The sequence below is a fragment of the Gobio gobio genome, assembly GCF_949357685.1.
Source record: "Gobio gobio genome assembly, chromosome: 10".
In the NCBI taxonomy this organism is placed as follows: domain Eukaryota; kingdom Metazoa; phylum Chordata; class Actinopteri; order Cypriniformes; family Gobionidae; genus Gobio; species Gobio gobio.
In genome coordinates this window covers 15,652,343-15,664,842 of record NC_137116.1, presented here as the reverse complement: position 1 = coordinate 15,664,842, position 12,500 = coordinate 15,652,343, and the positions used below count along the sequence as shown (strand labels likewise).

At 47.6% G+C, this 12,500-nt stretch overlaps 1 protein-coding gene across 1 annotated transcript in view; it reads left to right on the top strand.

Annotated features, from left to right (window-relative positions):
* The window catches only part of sema6a (sema domain, transmembrane domain (TM), and cytoplasmic domain, (semaphorin) 6A), a 106,201-nt gene that overhangs the window by 68,297 nt on the left and 25,404 nt on the right, over positions 1-12,500 (top strand). The window contains exon 10 of the mRNA XM_079826299.1: positions 9,683-9,900. Within this exon, the coding sequence (XP_079682425.1) occupies positions 9,683-9,900 (218 nt within the window). The remainder of the gene's footprint in view (positions 1-9,682; positions 9,901-12,500) is intronic.

Below are 12,500 nucleotides of genomic sequence, written 5' to 3'. Positions count from 1 at the left end.
AAGTGCCGAAAGTGAAATAACCTGTGCTCTGAACGGAGTTGAAAGCACTTTAGGTACATATCCATGTCTTGGTTTGAGGACGACTTTGGAGTCGTTTGGCCCAAATTCCAGACACGAGGCGCTCACAGAGAGCGCGTGCAGATCACCCACTCGCTTAACTGATGCAATCGCTAGCAGAAAAGCGGTCTTTAGTGACAGGAGCTTTAAGCTCACAGAATGCAGAGGCTCAAATGCAGAGCTCTTCATGGCATCCAGGACCGTGGACAGGTCCCATATAGGGACTGAAGGGGGACGAGGTGGGTGAAGCCTTCTAGCCCCTTTAAGGAAGCGAACAATGAGATCGCTCTTTCCTAGTGACAGTCCGTTCACTTTAATGTGATACGCTGCTATAGCAGCCACATAAACTTTGAGCGTGGAGGGGGAACGACCCGCGTCCAGAAGCTCTTGTAAAAATGTAAGCACCTCTGACACTGCACAATCATGTGGGGTCAGACTTCGCGCTTTACACCAGTCTGAAAAGACTGACCATTTGCCTGAATAGAGCCGCCTAGTAGTGGGGGCTCCAGCTTCAGTAATAGTGTTCATTATGCTTTCAGAAAGGTTCTCATGTACCCGTTGATGGACCAAACATGAAGCGCCCATAGATCGGGACGGGGATGCCAGATCTGCCGTTCCGCCTGCATGAGAAGATCTCTCCTCAGCGGGATCGGCCACGGAGCTGCATCTGACATCTGACTCAGCAGTGAGAACCAAGGTTGATTTCTCCAAAGCGGGGCTATTAAAAGCACAGCGCATTTGCTCTCCCTGATCCTCTCTATGACCTGAGGTAACATTGAGATTGGGGGAAACGCATAAAGAGGAAGGTTGGGCCATTCGTGGGCCAACGCATCCTCGTGCTTGGAGAAATATATTCGGCATTGAGCATTGTCTTTTGAGGCGAAAAGATCCACTTTTGCCTCTCCAAACTTGCCCCAAATTATCTGAATTATATTTGGGTGAAGAGACCACTCTGCCGGGGACACTTTGCCCCTGGACAGCATGTCCGGACCCAAATTCAGAATGCCTGGCACGTGAGTCGCTCTCAGCGAGCTCAGATTGTGCTCTGCCCATATTAGGGCTTCTTCCGCCATTGAGTGCAGATCGATAGATCTCAGACCGCCTTGGCGATTTATATAGGCTACCACCGACCTGCTGTCCGTTCGGATCAGGACATGGTGGTATTTTATGTACGGAAGGAAAGCTCTTAGCGATATCGTGACCGCTTTCATCTCTAGACAGTTTATATGAAGGCTCTTCTCCGAGTCTGACCAGAGACCGGAGATCGGCCTGCCCTCGTGAAGGGCTCCCCAACCTAGGTTGGATGCATCTGTCGAGATAACTTTCCACTTCGTAACAGTGCCCAAACTCACGCCCGTCTTGTACCAGACGGGATTTTTCCAAGGAGCCAGAGCTAACACACAGCTGTGGTCTACCTTGATTTGCAATCGGCCCGAAAGCCATGCGTGAGCTGGAACGCGGCGATTCAGCCAGTGCTGTAGGGGGCGCATGCGCAACAGACCCAGTCTGAGAACTGGCGCCGCCGAGGCCATGAAACCCAACATCCTCTGAAAGTGTTTGAGAGGAATGTGTGCACCGGACCTGAGGGAAACCGCTCGGTTCCGAACAGAGAGCGCGCGCTGTGACGTCAGCCGCCCGCTCATCTGCATTGAGTCCAATACTGTTCCCAGAAACGAAACTTTCTGTGTGGGAGACAATAAACTCTTTGCCACATTGATTCTGAGTCCCAAGCATTGTAAATGGTTGAGAAGCCAAGATCTGTGGTTTAATAACTGTATCTCTGACTGAGCTATTATGAGCCAGTCGTCGAGATAGTTGAGAATTCTCATTCCCCGAAGCCTCAGCGGGGTTAGCGCCGCTTCCATGCACTTTGTAAACGTGCGAGGGGCTAGAGATAGACCAAAAGGTAGCACCTTGTATTGGTATGCTTTCCCCTCGAAGGCGAATCTCAAGAATGGCCTGTGATGGGGGGCTATTTGTATGTGAAAATAGGCATCCTCTAGATCCACAGTGAAAAACCAATCTCCCGGGCGAATGTGCGCGAGGATTTGTTTCATTCTCAACATTCTGAACGGGCGCTTCATAAGGGCTTTGTTCAGATGTCTGAGATCTAGGATGGGTCTTAGACCACCGTCCTTTTTTGGTACAAGGAAGTAACGGCTGTAAAAGCCTGACTCGCTCTGTGAGGGGTGTACGGCTTCTACCGCTCCCTTTATTAACAGTTTTGATATCTCGGTTCGAAGCACGTGACTTTTGTCGCTTCTCACCGTTGTCTCTTCCACGGCGCGAAAGCGCGGTGGTCTGCGAGCAAACTGTAGCGAGTAACCTCGTTCTATTATGTTCAACACCCATTTCGAAATGCCGGGAATGGCCCGCCAGGCCTCGGCCTTCGAAGCCAGGGGCTGAATTAATCTGTGGGGCGAGTCGCTGAGTAACAGGGACTCGGTGGCCCGATAACCTTGCGCTAAGCTGGCGCTTATGAGGGAATTGTTTCCCGCCGCCTGAGTGCAGGGGGCCGGGGGACATAGAGGATTGGTGCTTGTGTACAGGCGAGCGCGCTTGAGTGCGGGCTCGTTGACTGTGAGAATAATGTTTCCAGCCACCTGAGTGCAGGGGGCTGGGGAACATGGGGGAGTGCTTGAGTGTAGGGGTACATGCTTTAATGCTGGCACACTGCCTACAGAGAAAAAGCTCTTTTTGTGACTCATATGGGTCGCCGTGAAAACGGCGTTTGTGTACAGGCGAGCACGCTTGCTTGCGGGCTCGTTGGCTGTGAATGTGGCGTTCCCAGCCGCCTTGAAGGGAGCTGGGGAACGTTTTGGAAGAGAGCGAGGCGGTGCACCGGCCGAAGCGGGCACTATCCGCCTTCTCTTCATACCTCTGGCTAGGACGGCTTCGGAGGCTCAGGTTTCGACACATTGCTGGGTCGTGGACCTCGACGCTCTGGCGGTCTGCTGCGGCTCGTAGAGCGGGAACGCTGACCGGGCTTGGAAGCCGCGTGAGGCTGGCGAGCTGAAGGCGGCGCCTTGGCGGGCTGGGCTGGTCCAGCCTTAGCTTGACGGCTAGCGGAGGAGCTGGAACGCTTGGGCAGGAAATGTCGCATTGCCTGCGAAGTTTTCTGTGCCTCAGTGAAGCGCTCTGTGAACCCAACCACGGCGGAACCAAACAATCCTGAAGGCGAAATGGGCGCGTCCAGGAAAGCGGTCTTGTCCGCGTCCTTCATCTCCGTTAAGTTAAGCCATAAATGGCGCTCCAACACCGTCAGGCTGGCCATGCATCTGCCGATCGCCTGAGCATTGGCCTTGGTGGCGCGCAGGGCCAAGTCAGTGGCGCCGCGCAGATCCTTCAGAGCCTCGTTATCAGGAACAGACTCGTCCAGGGAACGGAGGAGTTTGGCCTGGAAGACTTGAAGAACCGCCATGGAGTGTAGCGCTGACGCTGCCTGGCCGGCGGAGGCGAATGCTCGACCGGCGAGGCTGGACGTAGTGCGGCAGGCCTTGGAAGGGTGCACGGTCTTTGACTGCCATCCTCTGGCGGAGGGCGGGCAAAGGTGTGCAGCGACAGCCTCCTCGAGGGGAGGAAGGGCTTGATATCCTTTTTTCTGAGCGCCATCGACTACCGAGAGCGCTGGAGAAAAAGAGGATCTGGCGCGTGATGAAAATGGCGCCTTCCACGATTTTGTTAGCTCCTCGTGGACTTCTGGGAAGAAGGGAGCGGGTCTTTGAGCGGTAGGTTGACGGCGGTTCTCGAAATACCACTCATCCAGACGGCTTCTCGTGGGCTCCTCGGGCTGAGACCAGTCAATGCCGAGGTCGTCCACGGCCTTGGTGAGCAAGCGCATAAGCTCAGCGTCGACTGAGGTTATGACGCCGCTAGCCGTCCGCGTCGAAGTGGCGTGCTCCGAGGCGGCGTCCGACCACCCGCTCCCGGATGCAGCAAGGGAAAGGCTGTCATCCTCTTCCTCCTCCGGTCCGCCGAACGAAACAGCAGCAGCCGCCATGCGAGGGGAGCTGTGCTGCTCGTCGGCGAACAACACGGGCGATGGCGAGGCACGCGGGGACATGCCCGGCGTGTGCTCGTCAGAGCGCTCCGGTGGCCTCTGGTCGCGACGTTTTTTCTTCCGTGGCTCTAGAGGCTGGGAGCACGGGACGGGATCCGAGTCGAAGCTGGCGAGCCGAGCCCGAAGGGTCTGCAGCGCCAGCTCGTCGCACTCAGGGCAGCCGCCCTGGTTGAGTGCAGCCTGCGTGTGGTCTCGTCCGAGACATGACACGCAGATGATGTGCCGATCCTCGTCCGCGATGAAACCTCTGCACGAGGCGCAGGAACGAGACATTTGTATCAACGTCTCGGCTCTTTTTGAATGTTTTAGAAAAACAGAAGGTATAAAGGATATGGTGCCGGATGGCGCAGCTGGAAGGCAGGCTGAAGGCGGAGAATCCGACGTCCTCAGGCTGCGTGTTCCGCTGGGTGCGTGTCGACGGCAGGCTTCGATCCGGAGCTCAACGATTGCAAGTCGCTGAAGAAGAATTAATCTGACTAACCTTGCGAGAGTGGGTCTTATATACCCTAGGCTATGCAAATTATGTTGCCCCTTGTGGCGGGAGTTTGGAAGGACCTGATTGGTCCGTCCCGCCCCAAGGTCTCGCTATAGGTTGCTGCAGTTGCAACGGCACAGCCAATCAGCACGCAGCTGCTTCCTGCTGAGAGTTGTGCAGCTGCACTGCGTATAAAAGGTATTTTTGGATAAAAATTTGCTTCAATATCTCGAGGAAAGGAATTCCCCCATAGCGTTTTAGCAAAACGCAATACGAGAGTACTCTCGTAAGGGAACTACACTAGTGTTCACACCAGCGGACGATAACTATAACGAGAACTACACTAGTGTTCACACCAGCGGACGATAACTATAACCAGAACTACACTAGTGTTCACACCAGCGGACGATAACTATAACCAGAACTACACTAGTGTTCACACCAGCGGACGATAACTATAACCAGAACTACACTAGTGTTCACACCAGCGGACGATAACTATAACGAGAACTACACTAGTGTTCACACCAGCGGACGATAACTATAACGAGAACTACACTAGTGTTCACACCAGCGGACGATAACTATAACCAGAACTACACTAGTGTTCACACCAGCGGACGATAACTATAACGAGAACTACACTAGTGTTCACACCAGCGGACGATAACTATAACGAGAACTACACTAGTGTTCACACCAGCGGACGATAACTATAACCAGAACTACACTAGTGTTCACACCAGCGGACGATAACTATAACGAGAACTACACTAGTGTTCACACCAGCGGACGATAACTATAACCAGAACTACACTAGTGTTCACACCAGCGGACCATAACTATAACCAGAACTACACTAGTGTTCACACCAGCGGACGATAACTATAACCAGAACTACACTAGTGTTCACACCAGCGGACGATAACTATAACCAGAACTACACTAGTGTTCACACCAGCGGACGATAACTATAACGAGAACTACACTAGTGTTCACACCAGCAGACGATAACTATAACCAGAACTACACTAGTGTTCACACCAGCGGACGATAACTATAACCAGAGCTACACTAGTGTTCACACCAGCGGACGATAACTATAACCAGAACTACACTAGTGTTCACACCAGCAGACGATAACTATAACCAGAACTACACTAGTGTTCACACCAGCAGACGATAACTATAACCAGAACTACACTAGTGTTCACACCAGCAGACGATAACTATAACCAGAACTACACTAGTGTTCACACCAGCAGACGATAACTATAACCAGAACTACACTAGTGTTCACACCAGCAGACGATAACTATAACCAGAACTACACTAGTGTTCACACCAGCAGACGATAACTATAACCAGAACTACACTAGTGTTCACACCAGCGGACAATAACTATAACGAGAACTACACTAGTGTTCACACCAGCGGACGATAACTATAACCAGAACTACACTAGTGTTCACACCAGCGGACGATAACTATAACGAGAACTACACTAGTGTTCACACCAGCGGACGATAACTATAACCAGAACTACACTAGTGTTCACACCAGCGGACGATAACTATAACCAGAACTACACTAGTGTTCACACCAGCGGACGATAACTATAACCAGAACTACACTAGTGTTCACACCAGCGGACGATAACTATAACCAGAACTACACTAGTGTTCACACCAGCGGACGATAACTATAACCAGAACTACACTAGTGTTCACACCAGCGGACGATAACTATAACCAGAACTACACTAGTGTTCACACCAGCGGACGATAACTATTACGAGAACTACACTAGTGTTCACACCAGCGGACGATAACTATAACCAGAACTACACTAGTGTTCACACCAGCGGACGATAACTATAACCAGAACTACACTAGTGTTCACACCAGCGGACGATAACTATAACCAGAACTACACTAGTGTTCACACCAGCGGACGATAACTATTACGAGAACTACACTAGTGTTCACACCAGCGGACGATAACTATAACCAGAACTACACTAGTGTTCACACCAGCGGACGATAACTATAACCAGAACTACACTAGTGTTCACACCAGCGGACGATAACTATAACCAGAACTACACTAGTGTTCACACCAGCGGACGATAACTATAACCAGAACTACACTAGTGTTCACACCAGCGGACGATAACTATAACCAGAACTACACTAGTGTTCACACCAGCGGACGATAACTATAACGAGAACTACACTAGTGTTCACACCAGCGGACGATAACTATAACGAGAACTACACTAGTGTTCACACCAGCAGACGATAACTATAACGAGAACTACACTAGTGTTCACATCAGCAGACGATAACTATAACCAGAAGCACACTAGTGTTCACACCAGCGGACGATAACTATAACCAGAACTACACTAGTGTTCACACCAGCAGACGATAACTATAACCAGAAGCACACTAGTGTTCACACCAGCGGACGATAACTATAACCAGAACTACACTAGTGTTCACACCAGCGGACGATAACTATAACCAGAAGCGTCAGACGACAAACCTGCAATGCTTAGAAGAAACAGAATGTTATCGTCCTCTATGCTAGTGTAGTTATCGTTATAGTTATCATCTGCTGGTGTAGCTAGTATAGTTATCGTTATAGTTATCGTTATAGTTATCATCCGCTGGTGTGAACACTAGTGTAGTTATCGTTATAGTTATTGTCCACTGGTGTGAACACTAGTGTAGTTATCGTTATAGTTATCATCCGCTGGTGTGAACACTAGTGTATTTATCGGTATAGTTATCATCCGCTGGTGTGAACACTAGTGTAGTTATCGTTATAGTTATCGTCTTCTACGCTAGTGTAGTTATCGTTATAGTTATTGTCCGCTGGTGTGAACACTAGTGTAGTTATCGTTATAGTTATCGTCCTCTACACTAGTGTAGTTATCGTTATAGTTATCATCCGCTGGTGTGAACACTAGTGTAGTTATCGTTATAGTTATCGTCTTCTACGCTAGTGTAGTTATCGTTATAGTTATTGTCCGCTGGTATGAACACTAGTGTAGTTATCGTTATAGTTATCGTCTTCTACGCTAGTGTAGTTATCGTTATAGTTATTGTCCGCTGGTGTGAACACTAGTGTAGTGATCGTTATAGTTATCGTCCTCTACGCTAGTGTAGTTATCGTTATAGTTATCGTCCACTGGTGTGAACACAAGTGTATTTATCGTCATAGTTATCGTCCTCTATGCTAGAATAGTTATCGTTATAGTTATTGTCCACTGGTGTGAACACTAGTGTAGTTATCGTTCTAGTTATCGTCGTCTATGCTAGAATAGTCATCGTTATAGTTATTGTCCACTGGTGTGAACACTAGTGTAGTTATCGTTATGGTTATCGTCCTCTATGCTAGAATAGTTATCGTTATAGTTATCATCCGCTGGTGTGAACACTAGTGTAGTTATCGTTATAGTTATCGTCCTCTATGCTAGAATAGTTATCTTTATAGTTATCGTTCACTGGTGTGAACACTAGTGTAGTTATCGTTATAGTTATCGTCCGCTATGCTAGAATAGTTATCGTTATAGTTATCGTTCACTGGTGTGAACACTAGTGTAGTGATCGTTATAGTTATCGTCCGCTATGCTAGAATAGTTATCATTATAGTTATCGTCCACTGGTGTGAACACTAGTGTAGTTATCGTTATAGTTATCATCCGCTGGTGTGAACGCTAGAATAGTTATCGTTATAGTTATCGTCCGCTGGTGTGAACACTAGTGTAGTTATCGTTATAGTTATCGTCCTCCAGTGTGAACGCTAGTAAAGTCATCGTTATAGTTATCGTCCGCTGGTGTGAACGCTAGTATAGTTATCGTTATAGTTATCGTCCGCTGGTGTAAACACTATTATAGTTATTGTTATAGTTATCGTCCTCCAGTGTGAACGCTAGTAAAGTCCTCGTTATAATTATCGTCCGCTGGTGTGAACGCTAGTATAGTTATCGTTATAGTTATCGTCCGCTGGTGTGAATATTAGTATAGGTATCATTATAGTTATCGTCCGCTGGTGTGAATGCTAGTATAGGTATAGTTATAGTTATCGTCCTCTACGCTAGTGTAGTTATCGTTATAGTTATCGTCCTCTACGCTAGTGTAGCTATCGTTATAGTTATCGTCTACTGGTGTTGATGCTAATACAGTTATAGTTATAGTTATCGTTATCGGCCACTGTGAACGCTAGTATAGTTATCGTCCGCTGGTGTTGATGCTAGTATAGTTATCATCCTCTACGCTAGTGTAGTTATTGTTATAGTTATTGTCTACTGGTGTTGATGCTAATACAGTTATAGTTATCGTTATCGGCCACTGTGAATGCTAGTATAGTTATTGTCCGCTGGTGTGAATGCTAGTATAGTTATCATCCTCTACGCTAGTGTAGTTATCGTTATAGTTATTGTCCGCTGGTGTGAACACTAGTGTAGTTATCGTCATAGTTATCGTCCTCTACGCTAGTATAGTTATCGTTATAGTTATTATCCGCTGGTGTGAACACTAGTGTAGTTATCGTTATAGTTATCGTCCGCTGGTGTTGATGCTAATACAGTTATAGCTATTGTCAGCTGGTGTGAACGCTAGTATAGTTATCGTTATAGTTATCGTCCTCTACGCTAGTGTAGTTATCGTTATAGTTATCGTTCTCTACGCTAGTGTAGTTATCGTTATAGTTATCATCCTCTACACTAGTGTAGTTATCGTTATAGTTATCGTCCTCTACGCTAGTGTAGTTATCGTTATAGTTATCGTCCTCTATGCTAGTGTAGTTATCGTTATAGTTATCGTCCTCTACGCTAGTGTAGTTATCGTTATAGTTATCGTCCTCTACGCTAGTGTAGTTATCGTTATAGTTATCGTCCTCTATGCTAGTGTAGTTATCGTTATAGTTATTGTCTACTGGTGTTGATGCTAATACAGTTATAGTTATCGTTATCGGCCACTTTGAACGCTAATACAGTTATAGTTATCGTTATCGGCCACTGTGAACGCTAGTATAGTTACCGTCCGCTGGTGTTGATGTAACACGCGTGTCTCTCTGATCAGGTGGTGTTCCCGCGTGTGGCACGCGTGTGTAAGAACGATCGTGGCGGTTCGCAGCGCGTGCTGGAGAAGCAGTGGACTTCCTTCCTAAAGACGCGGCTCAACTGCTCAATCCCCGGAGACTCTCACTTCTACTTCAACATCCTGCAGGCCGTCACCAACGTCATCCGCATCAACGGACGTGACGTCGTCATGGCGACCTTCTCCACGCCATATAACAGGTGAGAGAATCTCCCCATGCCCTTCCAGCATCATCAGTGGAGCTTGTTCATTAAGGGTCAGTTCACCCAAAAATGTAAATTGTGTCATTAATGACTGAGCCTCATGTGGTTGGACACCCGTCAGACCTCCGTTCATCTTCAGACACAAATGAAGATATTTTAGTGTAAATCTGATGCTCTGAAAGGCCTCCATTGGCTCAACTTTACACTCTCAAGACCCTTAAAAGACACTAAAGACTAAAGTTACAAAGTCCATCTCACTACAGCGGCTCTACAATAACTTTATGAAGACGAGAATAGTTTCTGTGCGCAAAAAAACCCTAAATAACGACTTATATAGAGATGACGATTTCAAAACACGGCATCATGAAGCTTCGAAGCGTTATGAATCAGTGAGTCGATTCAGCTGTTCAGAGCGTTATGAATCAGTGAGTCGATTCAGCGGTTCAGAGCATTATGAATCAGTGAGTCGATTCAGTTGTTCAGAGCGTTATGAATCAGTGAGTCGATTCAGCGGTTTGGAGCGCTATGAATCAGTGAGTCGATTCAGCGGTTTGGAGCATTATGAATCAGTGAGTCGATTCAGCTGTTCAGAGCGTTATGAATCAGTGAGTCGATTCAGCGGTTTGGAGCGTTATGAATCAGTGAGTCGATTCAGTGGTTTGGAGCATTATGAATCAGTGAGTCGATTCAGCTGTTCAGAGCGTTATGAATCAGTGAGTCGATTCAGCGGTTTGGAGCGTTATGAATCAGTGAGTCGATTCAGCGGTTTGGAGCATTATGAATCAGTGAGTCGATTCAGCTGTTCAGAGCGTTATGAATCAGTGAGTCGATTCAGTGGTTTGGAGCGTTATGAATCAGTGAGTCGATTCAGCGGTTCGGAGCATTATGAATCAGTGAGTCGATTCAGCGGTTTGGAGCATTATGAATCAGTGAGTCGATTCAGTGGTTCGGAGCATTATGAATCAGTGAGTCGATTCAGCGGTTTGGAGCGTTATGAATCAGTGAGTCGATTCAGCGGTTTGGAGCGTTATGAATCAGTGAGTCGATTCAGCGGTTCGGAGCGTTATGAATCAGTGAGTCGATTCAGCGGTTCGGAGCGTTATGAATCCGTTGGCGTTTCTCAATGTCAAGGAAGGATCCTTGGAAGCCAGAATTCCGAGGATGCTACGTCATCGACGTCCGTTGAAGGGCTGTTCCAATGTCGAGGATCCTCGGAATTTCAACCAAGGTCTGAGTCCTTCGTTCGAAAAATATGCCATATACAGGAAAGGATGCTTACGAGTAGACTTCGCGCACTTAGCGTTCTCAAATCACCCACAATCCTATGCGCGCAGCTTGCTATCTTGTTCAAAAAATACAAAATATAGGACGTTGACGGAGTCGGAGCGTTAACGGGGCAATATGCTTTCAAGTGTAAGTATTTACGTTACCAAACATTTGTTATAACCGTAGTAAATATAAGTAAAGTTTAACTTTTAAATGCCAGTACAAATTACAACCGTATTGATATTATACAAATGACGTTATTGATGGCTAACAGACCTTTTCACTGACGTAATGAGGCTGACGCGCACTTGCTAGCCTGTTCCATTTACTTGTTCTCCGAATGCTAAAGAGGAGCCTCACCTCGCCTCTGAAGGAAGTGACTTGGAAGGACTAGTCTTACAGAGGAAGGATCCCTGACATTGAGAAACACCTTCTGAGTCCATTCAGCGGTTCGGAGCGTTATGAATCAGTGAGTCGATTCAGCGGTTCGGAGCGTTATGAATCAGTGAGTCGATTCAGCGGTTCGGAGCGTTATGAATCAGTGAGTCGATTCAGCGGTTTGGAGTGTTATGAATCAGTGAGTCGATTCAGCGGTTTGGAGCGTTATGAATCAGTGAGTCGATTCAGCGGTTTGGAGTGTTATGAATCAGTGAGTCGATTCAGCGGTTTGGATCGCCAAGTTTCAGCAGTTTGGCGGTTTGACACGCGATCCGAATCATGATTCGACTCACCGATTCATAACGCTCTGAACCGCTGAATCGACTCACTGATTCATAACGCTCTGAACCGCTGAATCGACTCACTGATTCATAACGCTCCGAAGCTTCATGAGGCCGTGTTTTGAAATCGTCATCACTATATAAGTCGTTATTTAGGGTTTTTTTGCGCACAGAAACTATTCTCGTCTTCATAAAGTTATTGTAGAGCCGCTGTAGTGAGATGGACTTTGTAACTTTAGTCTTTAGTGTCTTTTAAGGGTCTTGAGAGTGTAAAGTTGAGCCAATGGAGGCCTTTCAGAGCATCAGATTTACACTAAAATATCTTCATTTGTGTCTGAAGATGAACGGAGGTCTGACGGGTGTCCAACCACATGAGGCTCAGTCATTAATCACACAATTTACAGTTTTGGCTGAACTAACGCTTTCAGAGGCGATGTGGGGTTTCTGCCAGGGGCTGAGCTCCAGTGAGGGAGGGTCAGATCTTCGGTCCCACTGAGATCCACAGCTCATCGATCCGGCCCTTGTGCTGCTCTCAGAGGGTCCGGAGGGGCCGGGGCTGTGTTCTGTTGTCTGAAAGTGTGTCTCCGTGATGTGTGTGTGTGTGTGTGTTTC